Consider the following 27,620-nt stretch of genomic DNA (forward strand, 5'->3'; position numbering starts at 1 on the left):
TCGACATTGATTTACTAATAAGTGAGAGCAATGCTTCTCCTCTGCGTAATTCAATTAATTGTAACAAACTAAACGAATTACAAGAGGAGTTTAAATCTCAATCATCCGAGTATATCACTTCAAAGCATGAATCGATTCATTGCTCAATTCCTGATACTTCCCATCAAGATAGTAGTATTGTCTTCTTTTATGAAGAAGCTAGGACATCTCCTTTTATCAAAAGAGTTTCCCTTCGCAGTACTAAAAACTATTTTGAGAAACAGTTTTTTATAAGTTGGAAAACAAGAAATCAGAAACACAAATCTTTTTGGGTTCTCTTGAAGTTCTTTGATAGACTTATAAAAACAGTTCCTTTAGTGTTTCTCAATTATTCAAGATATAAGAGTTGCTAGAAAGAAACTATTTTTTGGTGCCATGGTGAGCAAGACATTTTTCACCTCAACACAACTTGATTGTGTTGAAAGTGCATCCTCACTAAGAAATGTCATGTTATGTATACGATGAGAGAAGCACAAGAACTGGGGCACACATATTAAGTTGGGTATGATTTTGAATGTTTGGTAACGCTGTAGAATTCGATTGGATTCTTCTAAAAATATATGTCTATAAACTTGAGAAAAATTTGTATTTTTATTTGCTTAGAGTACTTATAATGATCCATGTACCTTGCTTATCGTTAATTTCTACCTAACTTGATCTGTGTTTAAGGTTCCTTTGTGTTTAGGTTTGAAAATAGTAGTTCGGGATGTTTGGACTTCATGGTACACATACCAAGTATGCATACCATCATTTAAAATCAAAATCCAGGGGTTAAAGTTCGCATACCCAGTTTGCAAACTGCTCCAAGTCATGAAAATTCGTTTGCAAACCCGTATGCATACTTGCATGTAGACGTCGATATTCAGTAAACTTGTTTTGGCCGTAATTTCTTCGTCCGAACTCGGAATGACCTCATTCGTTTTTCATTCTCTTCCTCTTTGATTTATATTCAAAATGGAGATGAGAATTTCTGAATTTGGATGAGTTTAAGATTGTTATTTGTCCTTTCTCTTGTTTTTGAGTGTTTTGCTCCGTTCCGTTGCACTTGTTCCACTTCTCTTGGACTTGGGCACTTGTATTCTTGGATTACTACTCTTATAAACTCATTGTAGCTTTTATAATAATATTGTTGGTGAATCACAAAGAAGGAAGTTCAAGAACGGGAAGTAGTATGCATTACTATGGGATTCTTGAATGTTCACAATCATCTTATGTGAACTGTAGTGCATGGTCGTTAATGACTTTGTATGTTCTTCGTTGTTAAGAAAATCTTTTTATACGCCTTTGGTAGCTATTCTTGGTGTAAATCCGGGCGAAAAAGATTGATTCTACCCTCTAAGGACAAATCATATTATATGTGCATTACGAGTTTGTCTTGTTACCTAGTAAATCTTCTATTATTCTTGTTTTTGTTAGAAGAATAACTAGAGTTTGAAATAGCCATTATTGTGATTACACATAGCTATGTCCAACGTTTTCATCTTCATGATTTATATTTATTGGTTTAAATTCTAAATCTGTTTGGAAGATGATTTTTGCAGTATTAATCTTTATGGTTTTATATATTGCAATATTGTTATGGGATATGTGTGTTTACGTCCGTGAACTTTGATTGTCCCATATCTTGTCAAAGTAAAGTCTTTCGTAAATCGATATGCATGTATTGATAAAAGAATGAATAGACTTTTGACAAATACAAAAGTTAAGCCTATTATGTCAATTTTTGATGGAAGATAGGTTAAAATCTTTTGTTTGCAAGTATTATGTCTATTGAATGTCGTTATGCGAATAGTGATGGAAAATAAAATGAATCCTTGTGCATTCCACAGTATTGATCTTCCCTGATCCATATTTTATGTATTACTGTGAGGATCCATAAAGTGTCTTATGTTGAGTATTAAACTACCAAGTTGATTATTTTTATGATTAGCTATGTTGTTGTTCCGTGAGGTACTTTATGTCGAGCATATTCAACTAAATTAATCATCTTGTTTGGTTATTTAGTTGTTGCTCCGAAAGTTTTCTTATGTCGAGCATGACCAGTTAAATTGATTACATTTATGATTAGTTTGGTTGTGTATTTCGATTAGATTAATTATGAGTTCTTTTGTGATTAATCTAATTGTATATTCTTGAGTCTCCATAAGTTCACTTATGTTTGAGCAATTTTCGATTAAATTAATCATGGATTCTTTTGTGGTTAATTTAATTGAGTATTTTAGATTCAAATTAATACTTGTATGTGATTTTTTATGTCCAAAGAAATCCTTCTTTTCTTTCGAAATTAAGGTCGCTCTTGTTGTTCTTTCGGGAATGACATTTTATAGGGGAGAGTTATTAATTGAACTTGTGCTTAATTACCAAATATTTATGGGGAGTGCGGCTATGGAATATTATAGGGGTTATCTTGTATCTTTACAAACTCCTTGATGAATGCATTTAGCTTCGGCTTTATGATTGCATCTAAATAAGATGATATATTTTTGCTTTCTTTTGGTCAAGAAATGTCTCTTTCGGAAATTTCATTACGATCCCGTTCTTGTACCTTTGCCAAATTTATTAACAAAAAGGGGGAGAATTAATATGTAGTTCACACTACAAATACATATGGTTTTCGAATCATTATGTAGTGGGAGTGGTTTCCATGTGAGATGGAGTATTGACTAAGGGGGAGTGATATTTATCACCATAGTATTGTTGTTGTGATGATACAATTGAACTTTGACGCTGTGTAATGATACTATGACACTGTATAACAATGATTGAGAACTCTTGTTTTTCTCGTTGTTATAACTACGAATTTTCAATAACGATGATGCTGAACTTACAACCTTTGGGATCATTGGAGTACTTGGAAGTGACGAAGATTTCGAGTAATGTTGAAGATTAGGCGTATGGAATAGGAGCTACAAAAGTTAATTTATTTATTTTTTGTATTCCATATGTATTGATAGTTTTGTCACTAAATTGACAAAGGGGGAGATTGTTAGAGCATTGCTCGGTCGAACTCGCATGCGTTACTATCTCAAGCATGTTTGTCAATGTTAGTGATCAAAACTATAAGTCTTGATTTCTAGTATACTATAGCTAAGGTATCAGACTAGGATAGAAAGTATAGTTGAGCTCAAAAACTCCATGGAAATCATCATACAAGACAAAGGACTACTCAAGGAACCGGTGGGTCTTCATCGACTAAAAGGTATGTGGAGACTTGAACTTATCTATCACTCAAAAGTCTATTTATCTCATATCTTGAGACAAAATTCGTTTTGCTGTATAGACTTAGATTATACACATTCGCTATTTCGAGCCGAGTTTATCTCGCCTATCTATTTCTCGAAATATGTGTTGGTAATCTTTCGCTTTAACCAAGTTCATCTTTACCTAGTGACGAAAGTCGTGACAAGTTTCAATCACTTTGGAAATTGCTTACTTTGACGAAAAATAGTTTGTGAATAACAATTATAGAATATCAACGTCCTCAAAGAATGTTCCAATGATTGAAATGAGAGTTTAGATAATATAACCATTGGAGGATATAAGCATTGTTGTGGAAACACATATATGTATAAGTACGTATTCCTTGAACCGAAGTTTTCGAACTTTGTTGATCAAGAGAAACGGAATGTGGCGTGAGCCAAGTCCGCGAACTGGCGGAAGTTCTCGACCCGAGAATTTCTGCTGGAGTTTGTGAACTCCTTCCGTGAACTTAAGTCCGTGAACCCAGACCGCGAACTTGAGTAGGTTATATCTAAAAACGATGTTTGTGAACTTATTATTATATAAACTAAGGAATGCAAATTGCAAACCGTGGCTATATAGTTCATGAACCGATTCGAGCGAATCAAATCGTTTTGCTTCGATTGTGTCTTGTGTAGTCACATAAGATTTCCTTGCAATTGAAAAACTCTCTAACTAGTTCATTTGAGTCACTTGAACTAGTTATGGTGAAGAAGAATATGGTTGATATGAAAGTGATCATATCGCTACCCATTTGGTTGACTATTGTTGAACCAACAAATGTACAAGTTTTGGTACGGTTACACAAGCCTAGAAACGTGCATTTCATTTGTGTGTAACAAGATAGTTTTTGATCTAACGGTTGAAATATATTAGCTTGAATCTAATCAGGTTTTCATCTAACGGAGAATATTGAATGCTTTGTTACCAAGCTAACATTGATTGCAAACCCTGATTTGAAATACTATATAAGGGAGAACTCTAGCAACTGGGGAACCTAATCCCCACACCTTCTGTGTGATACTAGTTGTGCTAAGATAGAGTCGATTCTCCTTTAACCTTTGGTTTCTTCTTCTAAACCAGGTTAACGACTTAAAGACTTCATTGGGATTGTGAAGCCAGACTGATACTACTTTCTCGTAGTTGTGTGATCTAATCTTGTTGTTTCTATCGTACGAGTACAATTGTAATAATTGGCTTGAGATTGATATCTCTGATAGGAAAGATATAAAAGAAATCACAAACACTTCGTCTCATTGTTTGTGATTCCACAATATCTTTTTTCACTGCGTCGATTAAGATTATTGTGAGGTGATTGATAAAACCAGGCTGTTCTTCGGGAATATAAGTCTGGTTTATCAATTGGTTCTTGTTCACCTTGATTTATCAAAAGACGGAACAAAACTCGTAGGTATATTCGTGGGAGACGGATTTATCTATTACCGTAGGCTTTTCTGTGTGATACAGATTTGTGTATTAAAGTCTTCGACTTTGGGTCGTAGCAACTCTTAGTTGTGGGTGAGATCAGCTAAGGGAATCAAGTGCGTAGTATCCTGCTGGGATCAGAGACGTAGGAGCATAATTGTACATTGGATCAGTGTGAGATTGATTGGGGTTCAACTACAGTCCAGACCGAAGTTAATTTGGAGTAGGCTAGTGTCTGTAGCGGCTTAATACAGTGTGTGTTCATTTTGGACCAGGTCACGGGGTTTTTCTGCATTTGCGGTTTCCTCGTTAACAAAATTCTGGTGTATGTGTTATTTCTTTTCCGCATTATATTTTGTTATATAATTTAAATATCACAGGTTGTGCGTTGTTCAATCAATTCGAATATCCGACCTTTTGGTTTTTGATTTAAATTGATTGACACTTGGATATTGGTGTTTGGTACCATCCAAGTTATCTCTCTAGTATTTGATAAAGACTCGCAGATTTCTATTTGCTTGAGTATATATCAAATCGAGAGATTGAGATATAAACTCTTTGATATACTTTTTATCTAGATTGAGTCTGACTGTCTAGTTGATTCTCTATAAAGTATATTGGAGTTTGTCCATACAGATTACTAAGCGAAATATTGGGTGTGGTTTTTGTACCCCCGCTTTTTCATTGTGGAATACCAAAAATATATGCAGAACATATTTTGTTTCCATTGTCCGAATCTTCCCAAGTTGGAAGGTTTATTTAGAATTCGAAAATCTCAAATAAAGCCTAATTTTTTGAAGATCATGATAAACATGAACACTTTTTAGACAGACATGAATCCGCAGTCATCCATAAAATGTCGCAGAATTTTCTGATAAACAATCACACAAAGGTGTGCTCCTTTTTATTGTGCTTTTCTCATCCATAATTAAGAGCACTGAAGAGGATGATAGTGCACATTTTCGATACAACTAAGTTGTATCGGAGTAAGCTTTTCTATCTTACAACGAGTATCAGAACCAAGGTTCATGTTTCTCCTTGGGAATTTCCGCCCAAAATGTTTTCTCCCATAAAAATGATCTTTTCTAACTCTAGAGATATGATCATGTGGAGAAGATGTACTAATGTGAGAATCTTCAGGGATAGTTAAATCTCTCTTAATTCTATCAATGAGATTTTCATAAGATTTTCTCATTCTAAAGATTTTCTTATGATGCACATCAGTAAGATTGTCTGAAACAATTATCGGGAATTCCTGATTATTTATTTTCGCAGAGATTCTGTCTTTCCCTTTCTTCTGGAGTCGTTCTTCATCAAAACAAGAATTGTTTTGATATGGGTGAGGAGGAACTTTCTTCCAGAAACGATTATCAACTCTTTACTATGATTCTTTTGAGTTGATCTTATCTGGTAGTGGTATACTATGTCTTTCTACTGAGGAATGGTCTTTCAGTTTTTTAAGACAAGAAACTTCTTTCAATATTTTTACCACAGTATGTTGAAGAAGTATAAGTTTCCTGTCAAGTGACTGAAAGTTGTATTCCTTAAGATCACTTTCACGGAATTGGTTCAAATTTTACTTTGCACAAGATTTCGTTTGATCAACAGTAGATATAGAAGATGGTTTCTTATCCTTTTCTGACTTGATGTAGTTTGCATCATCTTGATCTATTTCAGATGTGACTAAACCGGTTTTATCACAATCTGTAAAAGTCGAGCAAGGACTTTTAGTTTCCTCAACATTAGAGGAAATCACAAAAACATCATTAGTCAGAGTCATAAGATGTGTCTCTTTATTTTGAGTAAGAGATTTACCAAGAGCTTCTAATTTGACAGTGAGTTCCATATTCTCTTTGACTAGAATATTCAGTTGAATGTCTTTATCCATGATCTCATTCTTAAGAAGATTCGACTCTGTCTTTAATATTAGAACTTTAGTAGACAGAGGTTTTATAGGCTTTAGGAGTTTTACCAACTCTTTATCAGCATCTTCTTTACTATCATAGGACGACACAGATGTTTCTGCAACTCCTGGATCATGAGTTAACGAAGTGGTAACATCTTCAACTTTTGAGCATTCATACTCTTGTATAACGTTAACTGAATCAGCCATGGGATTCATTTTCTTATATGTTGGATCGCGCCAAACACAGATTGTTAGATCTTTTCGTGTTTGCCTACTCTGATACCAATTCAAAAGACGAAGGCACCCAAATATACCTCAATCTAAAATTTTTCCACATATAAGTCCTTTTCCGAAAGTGATTGTCTATGGACTGAGTCGAGACAATACAACTAATCGGTTCACACTTCGTGTGATCGTCTATGAATACGAGATCGAGACACTACAACAATGAAGTATGTTTACTTGATAATAGGTTCGGACTTAACCAAACTCTAGGGATTGTCTATCAAGTAAAATAGGAATTAACATTTATGTAATTTACTTTAAACTATAATAACAACAATTATAATTGTGGAAAATAAAAGTAAATGACACAGCAAGATTTTGTTAACGAGGAAACCGCAAATGCAGAAAAACCCTGGGACCTAGTCCAGAATTGAATACTCCCAAAATCAAGCCGCTATACAAAATCAAACCAACTTCATATAGTTCATACCAAGCAACTAAACCTAGAGTTCACCTAGTTTCCTCAGTATCCATGCGCCTCCAACTTGTTAACAAGTCACGCACTTGGAACAATTCCTTTGGTTCGTATTCCAAACAGTGAAGGAACAACAAATTTGTTCGGTAACAACTGTTTTCAAACAACGTGATATGAGTTTGACAAAGGATCTTCCGTTTAACCAATAAACTCCTTTGTCGGGTCCTTAGATCAATCTCTCAACAAGTACCGAAGTAATTTTTAGATTATGCAACCAATACTATTAATCACAAAGAAGTGTATTGATGCCGAACTACTCAACTAAACAATCGAATCTATCACAAAGATAAACCGATTATAGTTGGATCCCTTTCCAGCCGAAACAAGTATTGTGCACACCAAAGATTATTAACCCAAAAAGTCTTCTTATCTTCAAATCTTCTTTAATCTTCAATCAACACCTGCACACAATCAAGTTGAATCTCTTGTGATCAATCACACACAAAACGGAGTCTATTAACGTTGGATTATCACAAGACGTCTTCAGATCTGCAAACAGTCTAAAGATCCCCGTTGAAACTTCGATCTAGTTTGAGTGAATCTTATATCAGAAGAGAAGATTCTCAAGCATAAGCAAACTAGGTGCAATCAAAGTTCAACAGCCGTTAGTCAATCAAATCAATCAAAAACTAATAATAAACTGCAATTATCTAGTTTCCCACCAACGGTATTAATAGAGCTTCTCAATCCCAAAGAAGTCTTTAAACTGAGTGGCCGTAAGAGATTTCGCCTAATTAGGTTACTTTCCTCTCCGAATAGGCGGCTCCACCAGTAACAACACAACTAGGGAGTTATGCTGGCTCTGAGGATTAGTTTGCTAGAAATGCAAACTTCAATATTTATAGACAAGGAAGTTTGGACTCCAAGGAATTTCCAAAACCGAATATTCTCAAAGATATGCAATAAACACAAAATCGGTTTTCATAATTCCTGGAAATGCACTGTTCAAATATTGACCGAAATCCCAATAGAAAAATCTATAATCAGTAAATGCACATTATAAATTATTATTTTCTAAAGATATGCATTTAATTGTTGGAGATTAAATAGCATATAAAAACTAAGAAACCTTAATTAAAAGATGCTCAATTTATTTCGATCCTTGGATTCTTTAGCTATTAAGGAATATCTTTGAACAATTAATGATAAGAGTTACTGCACATGTTCAAAGTATGTCGACATCTTTACTTTGCAAGTCCTTTTTCATACTTACAATCTTGGAAACGATTTTCCACACTTCCAAACAAGTTGAGAATTGGTTCGTCTGAATTCCAAGAACTATGTGATTGATTATCCTATCAAATGACCAATTATGGGTTTCACGGTTCTACCAAAACAAGTTCGGTTCTACCTCCATGTGAGTATTGTGCATAGTCACGCTAGTTACCAAAATTCGGTTGACTAGGTACTAGGATCCGTTCCCTGCAACTTATGGTAACTACATGTATTCGGTTGCACATGTCCATAGGATCGGTTCCCCCAAAATTACAAACTTGTTGCACATGTTGATAGGATCGGTTCCCCCATCTACTAAAAACGTGTTGCACCTCTTACAAGGATTGATTCCCTCTTGCAAATTTATTGCACCTCTTACTAGGATCGGTTCCCCAATGACTAGATAAAAGTTGCTATTTACAAGGCATCAATCATACCATCTTGAGTGATTACTTAAGATCGGTTTCACTAATAAAAGTCATACCAATACATAAGTCAGGCCTTGTGAATAGTTTTACCAAGATACATAAACAAGTTTATGAGCGGTTATACTAAACACACATGTTGGTAATTCAAAATAAATTTTCAATGAATAACAATACCAATAATCCTAGTGATTTCCCCTTCGATTCACAAAACGAGTTTATGAACTTACTTCCTTTAAAAGAATGTAAAACATTGTTTCCTCGGATGAAATCTTCACTCATACCCATACATAATCACAATAGCATTCATATGATCATGTCGATGTGTTATATAAAAAGTTTAATGGTTAAACAATAAACCTCGTATTGTATTCCTTAATACTATGTCTAACTAGAGTTTCATACACAGCTTCACAGTTATGTTTTCAGTATGCACGACTTGAAAGATACGTTAGGGAAAGAAATAGTTCAAGTCAAATATTACTAACCTCAAGAGGAAGGATGATGTTGTCGTTGTAGCTCCATACTTCTTCACATTCTTTAAGTCTTCATGTAATACTTGTAAGTCTCATATCCTAACACTTTGAAGCTAACCTATACGAAGTTGACTCTAGTATGTAATTAAGCGACTCTTAAAATGAGTTTTGATTCACTAAAATATGACAAGCAAACTTGACATACCAACGCTTGGTGGGTTCAACCGAGCTATGATCTAACATATTGTTAGAGCACTGCTCGGTCGAACTCGCAAGCGTTGCTATCTCAAGCTTGTTTGCCAAGTTTATGTGATAAAACTATAACTCTTGATTTCTACTCGGACTAGGATAGAATGTGTAGTGAGTTTTAGAATTCACGACGTTCATCGATTGAAGACGAAGATCTACGGAGGATATCTTGGAGGAACTTCATCAACAAAAGGTATGTGGAGACTAACTTATCTATCACTCAGAAGTTTATTATATTCTGTCTCCTATTGAGACGAAGTCGTATAGCTATATAGACTTTACGTTGTACACATTTTATATTTCGAGCTGAGTTTAACTCGCTTATATCATTCTCGAAATATGTGTTGGAATCTTTTTGCTTTATCTGCATTCATCATTATTCTTGACGAGTTTAGTTGGAAACAGTTTATTTGTTGGAAACTAAATAATGAGTCAAAAGATGATCATGTGAAAATTGACTTGAAACATCTTACATGATTTATGTGAGACAGTCATTTGATGTCTACTCGGAATGTTTCGTATTGATTATTCGATCACTTGAAAATACTTATAAGCTAATAGTTTGTGTGAGACAGCTATTGTCGTGTTCTAAGGATGTTTCAATGATTGAAATGGGACTTTAGAATGATTAACCATTGTCTGGATATAGCAAATTATGCATACCAGTATGCAAACTGTTGTAGTATGATTCAGGACCGGGAACCAAGTTTGCATACCAGTATGCGAACGGTTTTAACTGTCAAAGTCCGGGAACCAAGTATGCATACCAGTATGCGAACGGTTTTACCTGAATTAGGTTTGGTACGACAATATGCATACCCATTTGCGAACTGTCAGACAAGACCAAGGTCTGGAACTTAAGTTTGCTTACCCGTTTACAAACTAAGTTGGTTTATCTTCTAAAATCGGTTTAGTATGATTTTATACTCATGAACAAATACATATATAAATTAAGGATGCAATCTTTGCAAACCGTGGCTTAATGTTCATGAATTGATTCCGATTTTGTTTCAATTGTGTCTTGTATACTTCTACGAGAATATAAACAATTGAACAACTCTATGAGTAATAAAATTAGATTCATTTGATTATCATTTGATCTAGAAGTGTAAGATGAATGTGGTTAATAGAAAAGTGTTCATATGACTAACTTCGGTTAACTATTGTTGAGCCAACTCAATATACACGTTTAGGTATGGTTACCCATATCTAAATAAAGGTATATTTAATTTGTGGGTAACAAGCTAAGTCTATCTAATGATGGATATATTTCTTTGGTTTTAAGCAAACTTAGCTTGAATCTTAAATCAGGATTTCATCTAACGGTGAATATTGATTGCTTTGTTTCAAAGCTATCAAACCCGGATTTGAAGACTATATAAGGGAAACTCTAGCAACTGGGAAACCTAATCCCCACACCTCCCGCGTAATACTAGTTGCGTACTAGAGTCGATTCTGCTTTAACCTAGGTTTTTCCTAAAACCATTATAGGTTAACGACATAAAGACTTCACTAGGATTCTGAAGCCAGATCCAACTATTTTCTCCGTAGTTGGGTATTCTGATCTTACTTGTTCTATCGTATTGAGTACTATCTTCTCTAAGATTGGCTCGAGATTTATCTCCGATAGGTAAGATATAAAAAGTAATCACAAAGCTCTTCGTATCATTCTTTGTGATTCCACAATAACTTCTTTTACTACCATATAGTTAAGTTATTGTGAGGTGATTGATATTTCTAGGTTGTTCTTCGGGAATATAAGACCGGATTATCAATTGGTTCATGTTCCCCTTGATTTATCAAAAAACGGAACAAAAACTTCATAGGTATTTATGTGGGAGACATATTTATCTATCAGAATAGGCTTTTCTGTGGGAGACAGATTTGTTTATCAAGTCTTCGACTTTGGGTCGTAGCAACTCTTAGTTGTGGGTGAGATCAGCTAAGGGAATCAAGTGGATAGAGTTCTGCTGGGATTCAGAGGCGTAAGGAACGCGATTGTACCTTAATCAGTGTCATACTTAGTTAGGGCTCAACTACATTCCAGTCTGAAGTTAACTTGTAGTAGGCTAGTGTCTGTAACGGCTTCATACAGTGTGGTGTTCAAAACTGGACTAGGTCCCGGGGTATTTCTGCATTTGCGGTTTCCTCGTTAACGAAACTTCTGGTGTCTGTATTATTTATTTTCCGCATTATATTTGTTTATATAATTGAAATATCACATGTTGTGCGTAGTTAAATCAATTGGTAAATCCGACCTTTGGTTGTTAATTGAAATTGATTGACACTTGAACATTGGTTTTTGATACCGTTCAAGTTATTTCTCATACCAATCGGGCACACAGATTTCTATATGTTCGATTGCAGATTGTGCTGAGAAATTGAGATATAACTCTTGGATGTTTTTCCTTGATTGAGTCTGACTGTCTAGTTGATTCTCTTGGAATTATATTGGAGTTAGTTCATACAGATTACCGAACGAAATATTGGGTGTGGTTGTTAGACCCCCGCTTTTTCAGTTACCTGGTAAAGAAAACGGCCCCTAAATACTTACTTATGTAAATAATGATATCCACATATACTTAACTAAATATGAGGTCAATTTAGTAAATTGGATCGAATGTGAGGTATTATCAAACTAAACAAGTTGAACTGATTTCGCTTATAACGAATGGGACTCCAATTTCATGATTGTTAAAAGTCGATATCAACATTAGTGGGTCGGATACCATTCCATATAAGGAAAAAAAAATTCATAATCGATCATGATCGTCGAATCAATTGGAAAGGCACCCGCCTTTAGCAAACATGCAGATTACTAGTCGAGAAACCATAATTCACCTCGGGGCGTGCATTATCTTTGGACTTGGTCTTGATGAGTTTAACTCAGTTTCTACTTTCCAGAGGGATTTGATTAAACGGAATAAATGGCAAAAGAAAGATGTCAAAAACCTGACAAATCCAAGTGGGTACCTCTATGGGTGTTGTTTTGGCGTTCTCGGGTGATATTGATGTTGTTCCTTGGTTTCTAAGACAGATGGGTTGCAGTGAGTAATAGATATAAACAATTCGTTTTGTGCATACTTATGGAGAAGTAAATTTTCCTGCAGACACGATGGCCAAGAGAGATTGTTGGTTGAATGATGGTGAAGGTTTGAGTTATGATGGAAGACATGAATTTATTGTTTCAATTGAATTAACTTATGTATCTTATTTTAGATTTGATTAGTTTGTAAGTTTTTGGGGTTCTCTGACTCTTTTCTTACTCATTAGTTGTAATTTTGGCTCCTTATCAATACAAATAGTATGTAACCCGTGCTACGCACCGGGTCTGGAGTACACTGTTGATTTGGTGTGGCGGGGCTTCGCCCCGCGCCCGTGGTTCATATACATTGGAACATCTTTAAAAATGATATATAGATTATTTTTTAATTAGTAAGAAAGTTTGATACCGGTTTACAATCAATATATTGTGGGATATTTGGTGCTATACGCAGAGAGCCCGGTGAATATATTCGTGTGTTAGCCTAAATTTTTTAACAATCTTTGTACAGTGTATACGTTGGAGCCTGAATTTTTTATAGCGCTCCAAATTGGTTTGCACATCATCTTCCTTCCTTATTCAATTTGGGGCATTATTACTTTATGTACTATTTATTTTAGTAAAGCCCAATCATAATCGATCCAATTGGGTGAGAGCACACCAAATCGATTCCGATCCACCTCATTGAGATATTTAGACTTGAGTTTCCAGGTGTAAACATAATATCCAAATCATTGATTCTATCAATTCTTTCGTTTCCTTGATTTTTTTCTCCTAAATTGTAACATAAAGGTTTTCCTTAATGGCGCAAAACAATCTTTACACACAAATGACAAATCCTTGATCTCGATTAGTTGATTTTTTGTTATAATCAAAATATTTCTTTTAATTTCTTATCCTACATCATCTCTCACCTCTCTTATCTTATGAAATTTCCCCTAAATGTCAAATCTTAATATTTTCTACGTCTATGAAGTTCTAATTTTTCTTTTTAAATTCATGAATTGTTAAACGGGTTTTCATTCGAATTTTGTCATAAAAAATCTATAACATGTACTTTTTGCTCATTTTAATTCATGAATTGTATTTTTCAGTAATCTTCCTCTTTTTCTATAAATCTCATATTATAATACTTTCTTCACTCATAATATCAAAATCATTTTATTTTCTTCACTCATAATATCTAAATCCAAATCAAAAGCATGCAAGGGCTATCACTTATTACAACTATAGAATTTTGATTATATTAGGAAAGCATTAATTTTGGAGTAAACCTACTGGAATGTCCTCCTATAATTTGATATGGTTGTACAGATATCCGTGTACGTGTGTTTCCAAGAGTTAATTTACTATGGCATTCAAAAGTTTCGTTGTGCATGTTCTTTTAGTGTTTAGTTGTGCATGTTCTTTTAATGATATTACCTCCAAGCAATTGTTTGGTTTCACATGCCAGTCTGGCATCACTTGATTCTGATTGCTTTTAGTGCTGATCTCTAAGGTTCGTAAACTAAATTAGCCATTATTCCTTTCGTACCTGAGTATTTTATTGAATTATATATAAGAGTTGTGATATCATATGTAATATAAGATGGTTATCGGTTCTGAAGTAAGAATATCATAGTAGCACTGCTAATTATAAGGGTTGCATCCATGAAAAAGGTTTGAGTAATAACTGGTCATTTAGAAGTAATTTTTTTAACATTATAGTGTTGGAGAATAAATAATATGTTCCAAAAGCAGTGTGACCAAAAATAAATACTCATGCCATCTAACCTCTATTAATATGTAAATGCTTTGTTTCCTTCCTCATCTATCTCGACCAATGGTGGCATGACAGGATCCCTTTCCATAATATAGTCCATTTCACCATAATGTTCATCCAGCTCGACCAAACTTGACATCTCATTGTACTTTCTTCTTTTTACCAAGTCTTTCTTAATAGGTGTTTGGAGTTGTTTATATCAGGAGCAATGACTTCACCAGCTATTTGGTTTTTGTAGAGACCTTGCCCTGACATAACGATTGCTCTCTAATTGTATTTATATCCTGCAGAATATATGTTTTTATTACTTTTGTCCAATTTGATTTTATTGAATTCGACATGATTTATATTGGCATGTCCGAAATAATGTTGGCACGTAATTACCTTTTCGTTTTTGTTCAAGAGATATGCTTTTTCAAAAGCATTATCATAGTGAAATATGTCATGTGCAGTTATATTGTGATAGAAGAAGTTTCTTTCATCAAGTATGAATCTAAAGATCATTGTTTTCCCTATCTCAGCTTATATTTCTTCAACACAGTCTGCCCTGTTTTTCTGCAAGAGAAAATCATTCCCTAAGAGTTTTTTTTTATATAACCTGTCTGTGTCATCCCCCATCTATTCAAGACATAACAGTTACCTTTACATCCATCGTTGGTAATGCCATCATTTTCGTTACTCTAATGTCATCTACAACCATTTCAGCCATTCGTCCCATCGCGGTGATTACATCATTTTTTAGTTTTGAACTTTCATCGATTAATATTTCTACTTACTACCGTGGCATTGGTGCATCTACTATGACCATACATGTATTGCACCATAGTTTGCCTTCCATGTAAATATTTTTTTCTCTGCATCCTTGACATTCCATGTAGTACCACGGAGATCTTGCTTCAATTCCAATAATTATTGCTTTAACGGTAAAAGTTGCGCCATACATTGCATTTGATTCATTTATAAGATATTTTTTACAGTGAAATATCATTCAAATTGAATCTCTTTTCAAATATCCCCATAAACTTTTCCTCGTCATGTAGCATTTCTAGTGCTTCGTTGGGTGTTATATGATTTTCAAGTATTAATTTTGGAATTCCTAAAATACTTAGTTCCTGTACTGGTGCATATTTCCTGTGGCCAACGCGTCATTGTTAAACTACTCAATTTTTTATCTCTTTCAAGCATAATTACTTGAATCTTGCGACTATCACTTTGTGGCAGATCCAAAAATTCGGATGCAATACACATTTTAGAGAATCATGGTTGTAATATACTACCCTCTACTATTCATGTACTTTAGTAAATTCAGCATTTTCAAATGCCAACCACAACGAAATTATACCCCCTTTCAATCCAAGTACTGCTCATTTGCGTACTCACTATTAATAATAGTACATCTAGGATTGTTTCTTACTTTAGTTCATCTTCTAATAACACTCAATATTACTAAATATCTTATTATATGTATTCTTTTAAAACCTCATCGTAGGACCAGGACCATAACTATCTTTAACTTTACAGAACATAAAAAGCCGATATCAAGCATTAAGAATCGTCATGCAATCTATCAAGCTAATTATCAGTCGCCTGACCTTTGCATATACATACTCTTTCTATAAACCAGGACAGTCTAATCACATCAAGGAAATAATTGTCTTGCATATTCATGTGGAAGTTTGGTTTGGTGGACGATGTGACAATACTCGTGAAAATCATACCAGAACTGGGTTAGTATGTATTTGTCTAATCATACCTCGAGAGCAATAATTAAACAAAAATACACTAACTAAATGCAATTATGTTATGCCGCAATCGTTGTAGGAGCGATGCCATGACGGGGCCGGAAGACCAGCAGAAGTATGTACTCCAATTCAAAGATGACGTCACCTAAGCAAGAGCTACATAAGTATACAAAGTTAGGGTTAATCCATAAATCCCAAATCATGTTCCACCTATTCAAATATATAACAACGGAAACGTTTCCCAATCCAACGCACATACTGATTCCGTAAAAAGCAAAGAGAGAAAAGTTATCAGCTATAAGACTCTTGTATAAATCAAATGGATGAAAAGATAATCCAAGGTGTTGAGACTTGTATAAGCATCGAACTGGTTATATAAAGTCCGGCTTATATGAAACCATAGATATTCCACCTGCAATCATGTTCATGGAAATATAAGACAAAGGCTCTCCCAAATCAGCTTTTTATAAAAACTTCCAGCTGGTCAAGTTTGTAAAATAAAATAAAAATACATCAACAAATACGGAGATAACTTGTCTAGCATTAAGAAATCGATAAGAACAATATATCATGGTCATTGATCCCCAGAAACTACTATCATCCACTAATTCAAACTATTATACTTTTATGCTTGATTTTAATAATGTATTCAACCAACAATGATCTTTCACCTTTCATCAAAATTATAGTCAGAATACTAAAAATACGAAAATGTAAAAGATTCTCAACAAACAACACCGTGACTATTAAGTATCCTTTGTCTAGTGCCAAGTAAAATTATATAGTGTCGTCAAAAAAGAAAAGGAAAAATGCCGAAGTCTTTAAGAGTGCGACACTGTGACTATTAATTATCCTTTGTTCAGTGCCAAGTGAAATTATAGTGTTATTGAAAAACAAAAGTTCTTTACGTACATGAAGAAAGGTCCTACACCAATATTATGCAGATTGTTGTGTAACTTATTGTACATAATGATGCAGCTCAACGACTGGTCTTTTCTCTCAAAGGATGGTCTTTTCTCTCAATGGTTGGCTTGATTATATAACCTGCTATGGATTTAATAGAATAACCATGCAATGAATTTTTGTGCCGGTGATAGTTGTTCCACTGTACTAACTAAACTGCACCTCTGCACCTGCGTAGTAACACAAAACCATCATCTACTTTCATAATAAAATAAATTAAGATTCCCCAAGTCCCTGATTGAACTTTGGTTTCAGGCATGGTGCACCATTAGTCGCCTTGATCATCTACCTTGTTAGCCCTATACTTACTCTGTCATGAATTCATAGAATTGGAAAATGCTTTAATGCACCGTCACTTGCTTATGAAAGACATCACCAGAGCTTATCACGACAGGAGTAACAATATAGCAATAACAAAAAGGAACAAACCAAAATTCTTTTGTTAGTTTCGTAGTGGACTTTTCAAGTGAGTTTGATTAATGACATGACTATACATTGGTTTCATTTCTACTCGTGGCATGACATCTCTACAGATCTTGTAGCAAGCCAGGCAATGTCAATAAATCAAAACACAGCACAGTATCGTATCATCAGTCACCACCAACATGGAAACATTGACTTGAACTCATTGTAAGAACATTACGAAACACATAATACATCACTTGTAAGGCTACATATAGAGAAGTAAAATTGGCTCAAAGAATCATACCTCTCAAAATTCAAATCCTTGCTTTCAAATCACACTGCCCACTGAAAATAACATTTGTTTATGTTGAGTCGATCAATAAAACATCACTAAAAAAGCTCAACCACGTATTTTACTTTACCTCTCTTGCCTTGTTTAGCTCACCCCCTCTTACAGAGAGCCTTGCACTCATATCGTGTGCACTCATATGATCAGAATCAATAGTTACTGAAAATAAAAGCAAGCAAGGATGGATTAATTGATGTGCACATTGCACTGTGACTAAAAATTATCAGCTCTTGAAAACTTAGTATTGTTTCTAGCCCATAGCCCATATGCATCGCGGGGTTTTGCACTCCACTTTGTAGGTGGTGGATTACTTCATGATAAGCCAAGCCTTCATGATAAAATAAAAGTGGCAACCCTAATAAAAATAGAGAATCACATGCATAAACAAAAAGAAACCTAAAACCCTAACCAAACAAATTACGAAGAAGGAGAAGAAGAACAAAATAATAATTAACTATTGTGGCAGGAGATTTCTTTCGATTCATTATTGTCGGTGTTTTGATTTCGATGTCGACTATAATCCAAAAAGAAAACCTAAATATGAACGAAACAATAACAAAAAAATTCAAAAGTTAGCATACGTACACGAAAAAAATATTGAGAAGAAGAGAATAGAGTTTGGCTTTCTCCACAACTTATATACCTACAAAAATAGCCTAATTATCGTATATGGTGATAAAAATAGAGTTTTGATATAAATTAAGAAAATTTGGATATATACACGCATATTTGAATGTGTCCAGATCCTCTGTGCCATAATTTATATGTGCCCTCTGTGCCCGCGAATGATCAGTTGACGCGTGTTTGTGTTCTCCAACTGCTAACTACAGATTTTGGGCATCTCAAACTGCCATATTTGTGGAGAGAAACAAGAAAATAAATATTTAATCCTTCCTTATAATCTCTTCCATAGCAATTAGCATTACTCGATCTATAGTATACTGTTAGTGCTAAGCTTATTCACGAGTATTTCAGAAGATCTATCATGGTGACCTTTGAAGGCTAATTCTACTCATATATTGTTTCTTATGATAACGACTTCAATTAATTTGGTTTCGATGAGTTCAGAGGAAGCACTGATTAGAAATGCTATGCATGTTGACTACTGATTAGCAAAATAATAAGAACGCTAAGCTTGGATGGAATAAAATTGTATGTTAATGATTCTTTAAATTGGATAGCCTCTTTTCCCACTCTGCACATACATAGTCAATTAAACTCCAGAAAATCCATCAATTTTCTTGTGTTGTTCTTCATTCATGAAACCTCCCATTGGATGATGTAATCCAAATTCTTCTTCAGTAACTATGTTCCCACAGATTTCGTTTAAGATGAATTAAGCAAAAATAAATCCATAATACAATTGTTAAGCAAAAATCAAAATGAATATCTCCAGAGTAACAAACTAGCGTAGAGAATGATTTGATGAGATAATTAAGGAAGGATTGAATATTTCCTTTGTTATTCTTACACAAATATGGCAGTTTAAGCAGCTGTACGAGATACCCAAAATCTGAGGGTCCAGATCCTCTGTGCCATGATTTTTGCTTTGTTATTCTGGAGGAATAACAAAGGAAATATTCAATCCTTCCTTAATTATCTCATCAAATCATTCTCTACACTAGTTTGTTACTCTTGAGATATTCATTTTGATTTTTGCTTAACAATGGTATTATGGATTTATTTTTGCTTAATTCATCTTAAACGAAATCTGTGGGAACATAGTCACTGAAGAAGAATTTGGATTACATTATCCAATGGGAGGTTTCATGAATGAATAACAACACAAGAAATTGATAGTTTTCTGGAGTTTAATTGACTATGTATGTACAGAGTGGGAAAAGAGGCTATCCAATTAAAAGAATCATTAACATACAATTTTATTCCATCCAAACTTAGCGTTCTTATTATTTTGCTAATCAGTAGTCAACATGCATAACATTTCTAATCAGTGCTTCCTATGAACTCATCGAAACCAAATTAATTGAAGTCGTTATCATAAGAAACAATATATGAGTAGAATTAGCCTTCAAAGGTCACCACGATAGATCTTCTGAAATACTCGTGAATAAGCTTAGCACTAACAGTATACTATAGATCGAGTAATGCTAATTGCTATGGAAGAGATTATTAAGGGAGGATTAAATATTTATTTCCTTGTTTCTCTCCACAAATATGGCAGTTTGAGATACCCAAAATCTGTAGTTAGCAGTTGGATAACACAAACACGCGTCAAATGATCATCCACGGGCACAGAGGGCACATATAAATTATGGCACAGAGGATCTGGACCCAAAATCTGGTAGTTAACGGTTAGAGAACACAAACACGCGTCAATTGTTCATTCGCGGGCACAGAGGGCACATAGAAATCATGGCACAGAGGATCTGAACCCTATTTGGATGAACATCGTCGCTTAAAAGCAGAATCTTTTGAAACTTATTTTTGGAAAAATGCACGGCTATTTGGAACTTTATAAAAATACCATATCTTTGTAACCTAAATTAGCTTTTTATTCTTTAAATATATAGAATATTTGACGTCAATAACGAAAGGAACCTTATGCCGAATTAACTATATTTGGGTACAAAGAAAACTACGGTCAGCTATTTTTAGTATCTGTTATAAACTATACTTGGGTACAAAGAAAACTACGGTCAGTTATTTTTAGTATCCGTTATATACACTACAACCAATCCGAAGGCTTGGATTTTATTAATATCATGTAGACGTGGTGTAAGAATTTTTTACAAATTTCAGCCAATCAGAATCAAAGGTTTTGTCTACCCACCAATATAAAAGAAGATGGACCCAACCACTAAATTTGGTGCATCAGATCGAATCTATTTAATTAGAAATTGACGGCTACGAACTGTAAGGGGGCTAACTTGTTTTTCAGCCAATCAGAAGCGAAGATTTTGTTCACCGACCAATGAAAGGGGAGGTAAGCGTAACTCTCGACGTGGTGTGAGAGATGTGGTTGGGTGTTTAGGTTGATTGATTTGGATTTCAAAACTAGTCACAAAACACCAAGGTGACCAAACTAGTGGTACAAAACATCCATCCATATTATTTTTAATAAATAAAAACCATTTGATTAAAAAATGGCACAAAAACCCAAGATCAAATGATAATGAGTAAATTTAATTTTTATTACTTAAAAAAAAAGCCAAACATACCCTTTTTATATTTTTTTTTCTTCTTCTTCTTTCCTTTCTTTTTTCTTATTTCTTCCATCTCCTTCTCCCCACCACCATCACCACCAGCAACAACAAATATCTCCACGAACACCAGCAGCAACACCTCCGTCACCACCAACATGAACGCCTCCGTCTCCTCTACGAACACCTCCGTCTATTTTCTTCTACTTTTATTTTCAGATCTATCACCAACAGTAGCTCCGCCACCACCAAACCAGTCGTTATTTCCAGATCCGTCACCAACAACACCCCCATCTTCTCCACGAACACCTCCTTCTCTTTTCTTCTACTTTTATGTTCAGATCTATCACTAACAGTAGCTTCACCACCACCAAACCAGCCGCTATGTTCAAATCTGCCACCAGCAGCACCTCCGTCTCCTCCATTAACACCATCATCACCTTCTTCTTTTTCTACGTCCTGATTTTCCATTAACAACACCGCCTCCTCTTACTTCTGTTTTTTCCCACCACTACATGTCAGATCCGCCACCAACACTACTTCTGCCTCCTCCTTCTATCATCTAAAACTATCACAAATACCTTCAAATTGGTTTCATCACTTCTCACAGTTTTGGTTGGTGAAAACAGTAAATTTATGATGAAACCAAATTTGGTTTCATCATAATCTTGCCTATTTTCTATCATGAAACCAAAGATTTTAATGATGAAAATTAAGTTTATGATGAAACCAAATTTTGGTTTCACCTGACTTTTGCCTAGTTTATTCGGCCTGACTTGGAAGTCGGCGTGTTTGGTTTCATCATTGATGTTATGTTGGTTAAATAACAATATGAGGAAAAATGATGAAACCTAATTAGGTTTCATCGTATTTTTTCATTTTGTTGAATATTTATCTCTATGAAACCAATTTTTGATGGTGAGACACATGTGGATTGTTTTTTGTTGAAACTAATTTTAGTTGAGGAGGTAATGGTAGTGGTGGTTGTGGCGGCGATGTGGGTGGTGCAGTTGACGGTGGTGGTAGGTTTCATCTTATTGTGTTTCATTTTTTCTTCTTTCTTCCTTCTCCTTTCTTTTATGATGAAACCAAATTTTGGTTTCACCTGATTTTTTTCCGAGTCTATTCGGCCTGACTTGGAAGTCAGCGTGTTTGGTTTCATCGTTGAAGTTGTGTAGGTGAAATGACAATATGTGGAAAAATGATGAAACCAAATTTTGGTTTAATCTAATTTTGGTGAAACCAATTTTGGTTTCATCATATTTTCTGTTTGGTTTCATCATTTTTTCTCATTTTGTTGAATACTGATCAATGAAACTCATTTTTTTGTGGAGGTGGCGGCTGGTTGGTGGTGGTGGAGGCCAGCGATAATGATGGTGTTGCTCGGCGGCGGTGGTCTGTGGTGGTGGTCGGCGACGACGGCGGTGGCACGGTGGTGGTCGTCGTCGACGGTGGTCTGTGGTGGTGATCGGCGGTGGTGGTGGACGACGACGGTGGTTGGTGGTGGTGGTGGCGCAGTGGTGGTGGGTGGCGACTGGTGGTCGGTGATGGTGGTGGTTGGCGGATATCGGTGGTGGTGGTCGGCGACAGATGGTGGTCGGTGGTGTGGCTAGTTGCTGGTGGTGGGTTGGTGGTCATAATATAATAAAAATTAAAAATATGGTTGATATTTGTTTTTGTTGGGTGATTTAAACTATAAGAATAATATGGACACTTTATGTTAAATGGGATTTTTGTGAGCATTTTGTTTTGTTAGAGTTTTTGTCCATGGAAAGTGACACCTCTAGGTCATAACTCGCGGCCCGTTTGGAGTTACCAAAACAAAAACAAAAAAGAAAAACAAGTGGGTACGTGGGCCATAGGAGAATCCAGAATTCTGTTACGCCATTCCAGACCCACTGCGATGATAACTGGGGTTGAAATTGAACTGGTTCTTAGGTTTTCAGAACGGGAAAAACTCAGTATATAGAGAGGGAGTAGGAGACATCCATCCTGGGAGATACAGAAAGGAGGAGGAAATAGAGAGAAGGAGCTTCAGCTTGTTCTGAAATCTAGGAGGAGCAGTAGAAACAAGTTTTTAGTAATGGGGGTACAGGTATTGACAAGCTCCCTCTCCCAGGATGATGGGCTTACTCCTACTCCTACTACTACTCTTCTTCTTCCTCCTCCAGTCATACTAGGACTCCAACCTTCTGCTCTTGTTGATCACGTTGCAAGGGTGGATTGGTCCTTGCTTAATGCAATCCCTGGTGAGAGAGGTGGTTCTCAGATGGTAATCTTTTTTCAGTTTCTTTTTTAATCCTTCCGTTTCAATTACTACCTAGATCTTCAATTAATTTGTTAATGGTCTTCATGTTCATACTCTGGTTATAATAAGTTCGTGTTTGATGGAGTACTTCACTAAATGGTTCATGAAAATATGCTTTTTAATGCCCTTATTTGTAAAGTGGTTCAACTGTTTGTAGTAATGTCTTTAAGTCATAAGGAAATTCAGAAAGACCAGAACTTTAATATATTTCTATCATGTTTTTGAGTTTTAAGATTAAACTTCATGTTTTGTTCATGATTCTGCATTGTTTCTGAGTCTATTCTGTCAATTATTTTTTTTGTTTCTTTATAGATGTGGAAGTGGAACCTTTTTTTTTTGGTTACATTCTTCGGTTAGAATCAGTAATAGAAGTCTAACTTCGTTTACTGGTCTCCCTGTTATTGGAGCATGTTGTATTCAGTCTGTAAAACATTGTTTCATTTTTCGGCAATTCAAATTCCACAAGGTTTAAAGATTTCAATGGAACTCTCAACAAACCCATCGGCTCAAACTTGTTCAGTTTAATATTTGGAAGCAATGTTTCTTTGGTCAACCCAATAGATGATGGACAACATTTCATATATTCTTGGAATTAAAATGAAATCGTCGGTCCTTGCTAGGTTGGAATTGGAGAACTGGAGCATATATTGAGCGAGGTAAAGACCCACATCTTCCCATCTCTTGAGGATTCATCTCCTGTAAGGACGATGGCTGGTGGTAGTGTTGCTAATACAATTAGGGGTCTGTCTGTGGGATTTGGAATCACATCTGGCATTATTGGAGCATGTGGAGACGATGAACAAGGCTCCTTATTTGTTAGTAACATGAGCTCGAGTGGCGTAAATCTTTCAAGGCTAAGGATGATGAAAGGGCCCACTGCGCAGGTAACTTCATGTTATGGAGAGTTGTTTACCTATATTATATTGTAAGTGTGTTCCAGCAAATCTTGAATAGCTAAAACTAATCCCTTTTTACGGTTTAAAAGAAAAGCAAATATAGTGGTCACTGTGGGCTAAGTAAAAAGCTGAGAATACATGAATTTTGAAACACGTTGACTCTTTCTTAATTAACTTTTTACCAGTGTGTGTGCTTGGTTGACGATGTGGGCAATCGTACTATGTGGCCCTGCCTCTCACATGTTGTTAGGCTTCAGGTTTGTTGCCTTTTTTCAGTTTAGGTTTTCACCTTTCAACAATATAGTTAGGTCTGCTTATGTAAAGAGGATACCCAAGAAGGGAGATTTTTGTGTACCTCTGTTTTACATGGTTTCCATCTTACAGATATTTTCTTCTTTATCTCTCTTTCAGCCAAATGACTTGAAAAGAGAGGATATTAGAGGCTCCAAGGTATTTTTTTTTTTGGTTCTGGTTCTGGTTGTTAGATTTACTTAGCCATGCCTGTCAGTTGTCCATTTCAAGCTTAAAATTTCTATTGTATTTCCATACATTTTTAGTTTTTATACTTGGGTTAGAATACCTCAAGCGTGCTAGGCACGTAAATCCACCATTCTCTTAGTTGGTCACATCTAAGAGATGCCATCATTAGAAATGCTGACCAAAATCTCATGCCTGAGTTTTATCTTTACAAGATATGCTTATTCCTATTTCCATGGTTCCTTTTTCTTAGATTTTAGGAAAGCCTTTTCCAAGGATAGATCATAGATATGTGCATATGCAGTACAGTGAATGATACTGTACACAACCATTTATTCTACAATATCTACTCTAGGCACTTAGTAAGGCTGATGACTGCAGTTTGTAGAAAACCTAGTTGTATAGGGAAGCTAATTATTTCAACTTGTCCCCGTTTGAAGAACCTCTTTCTGAAATTATCTGAGGAGGCTAATAATACTGTACTCAACCATTTATTCTACAATATCTACTCAAGCCACTTAGTAAGGCCGATGACTGCAGTTTGTAGAAAACCTAGTTGTATAGGGATGCTAATTATTTCAACTTGTCCCCGTTTGAAGAACCTCTTTCTGAAATTATTATCCGAGGAGGCTAATGATATTGTACTCAACCATTTATTCTACAATATCTACTCTAGCCACTTAGTAAGGCTGATGACTGCAGTTTGTAGAAAACCTAGTTGTATAAGGCGGCAAATTTTTCAACTTGTCCTCGTTTGAAGAACCTCTTTCTGAAATTTTCTGGGGACTTTTGTATGATTTACAGTGGTTGGTGTTAAGGTACGCATTTCACAATTTGGAGGTGACTCGTAGGGCTATTAAGATCGCAAAAGAAGAAGGCGTGTCCGTCTCAGTAGATTTGGCGAGTTTTGAGGTATGGTTTCTTTATGACTAAAACAGTCACACTTTTACATCTTGTTTACTATAGATACCGAATCTGAAGATTTCTGCAGATGGTTCGAAACTTCAGGGGCCCCCTTCGGGAGTTACTGGAGTCAGGGGATGTCGACCTCTGTTTTGCCAATGAGGACGAAGCTAAAGAGTTGTTGAGGTGATTATGACTCGATTATTATATAGTAATGTTTCAAATATATTTTTGATTTAAAATTAGTCTTATGTCATAGGAGCCCAGCCATAACAAAAAATCACTGGGCCATCGCATGCTGGTTATGCAGAATGAATTGATTTATTTAATTAAAGTCTTATTTCTGTACTTTGTTTTATTTGGCAAACAAAAACGTGGATAATTTATATTCGGCAAACAAAGATGAGGATGATTAATATTTTGTCCACTAATGTTTGTGCTTTCCTCTATGAACTTTAGTGGTGAACCAAATGATGATCCTGAGGCAGCTTTAACTTATCTGGGCGAACACTGCCACACAGCTGTAGTAACACTTGGTCCTAATGGATGCCTAGCAAAGCATGGAAAGGAGGTCAGCAAAACCCACTGCATCGATAATATCCTTCTGCTGTAGCAGTTTTCCTGCTTATGATTTTTTAAAGCGTCTCAGATAGTGTTATTTTAAAAACAAAATGGCACCTTTGATATATATTGTCTTCTGTTTGTCATAACCTTCACTTTCTTCTCACTCACCTGCCTTTCAATGTCCAGGACACTTGATAATGGTTTTTGCAAATGTTTCAGGTAGTCCGTGTTCTGGCTATGGGAAAGGGACCAGTTACAGATGCCACTGGAGCTGGGGATCTGTTTGCGGGAGGATTTTTATATGGAATGGTAAAAGGACTATCCCTTGAGGACTGTTGTAGGGTTGGGTCCTGTAGTGGTGGGGCGGTTATTCGGTCTCTTGGTGGTGAGGTGAGACCCAAGAGCTGGCAATGGATGTACAAGGAAATGCAAATAATGGTCTTTCTCTTCCTGATATTTGCAAATAATAAAGATGACTTCAAGGCATTCCATCAACAGTTAAAGGAGTGTTCTTGCTTTCCTCTTCCTTTTCTTGTTATCATGCTCACATTAGAGAGTTTGGGTAATCGGCAGCTAATCAATGTAAAGGCGCATTTTGGGGATGGGTTGTTGAACATTGAGCCAATTGAGGCGTTTCTACCAACTTCAAAACTTGAACTTGAAAGTCTGTATGCAACGTATTGAAACTACTCTGCTCACAGATCTCATATCAACCAAAACTCTGTATGCAACGTATTAAAACTACTCTGCTCACAGATCTCATATCAATCAATTTAGTTAATCTCTTCGGATCTTTTGCACTCCTTCTGTCTTTTTTTTATCTGTCCTATATTTTATTTTGGTCTGTAATTTATTATCTGTTTATACATGTATTTTTTTTTTTAAACTATCAAATATACCATTTATTTTTTATAATTATAAAATTATTTTTAATATAAACTCAATCCAAAATAGTATCGCCATACATATGAGGGAAAAATCTATTCAATAGTCATTCCCTTTCTCAATAAAAATATTTATGAACATCTATAATATTTATTTTTATTTTCTTAAAACACTTACTTTGTCAATTAAGACAGTTAGTATTACCCAGACATTTTAATATTAAGACAGTTAATAAAAGACTGAGGGAGTACTTAGTTAGCTCCTCGAATTACCCGGCAGACAGGAAACGTAGGACATGTTAAGCTGGACATGTTTCTGGTCCTAAAAGTAAAAGGTCATGATGCAGTCCCTGCAGAGGATAATAGACGATTAGCGGAGTGCAAGTAATTGGAAGAATTGATCAAAAATAAATTAAAAAAAAAAAGTA

At 35.3% G+C, this 27,620-nt stretch overlaps 1 protein-coding gene and 1 long non-coding RNA gene across 2 annotated transcripts; one reads left to right on the plus strand and one right to left on the minus strand.

Moving 5' to 3' along the window:
- Positions 1-16,216: 16,216 nt before the first annotated feature.
- LOC113361725 lies at positions 16,217-18,158 on the minus strand. Its single transcript, XR_003365293.1, has 3 exons — positions 18,073-18,158; positions 17,955-17,995; positions 16,217-16,694 (listed from the first exon to the last, which is right to left on the minus strand). It is a non-coding gene; the product is annotated as an uncharacterized LOC113361725 (long non-coding RNA).
- Positions 18,159-23,133: 4,975 nt separating this feature from the next.
- LOC113357719 (uncharacterized sugar kinase slr0537-like) lies at positions 23,134-27,190 on the plus strand. Its single transcript, XM_026601167.1, has 8 exons — positions 23,134-23,432; positions 24,089-24,352; positions 24,550-24,621; positions 24,776-24,814; positions 25,646-25,753; positions 25,833-25,930; positions 26,204-26,315; positions 26,528-27,190. Exons 1-8 carry the CDS (start codon positions 23,244-23,246, stop codon positions 26,990-26,992), a joined length of 1,347 nt encoding a protein of 448 aa, XP_026456952.1. The 5' UTR covers positions 23,134-23,243; the 3' UTR covers positions 26,993-27,190.
- The last annotated feature ends 430 nt before the right edge of the window (positions 27,191-27,620 follow it).

The sequence above is a fragment of the Papaver somniferum genome, chromosome 3 (assembly GCF_003573695.1).
Source record: "Papaver somniferum cultivar HN1 chromosome 3, ASM357369v1, whole genome shotgun sequence".
Classification (NCBI taxonomy): Eukaryota; Viridiplantae; Streptophyta; class Magnoliopsida; order Ranunculales; family Papaveraceae; genus Papaver; species Papaver somniferum.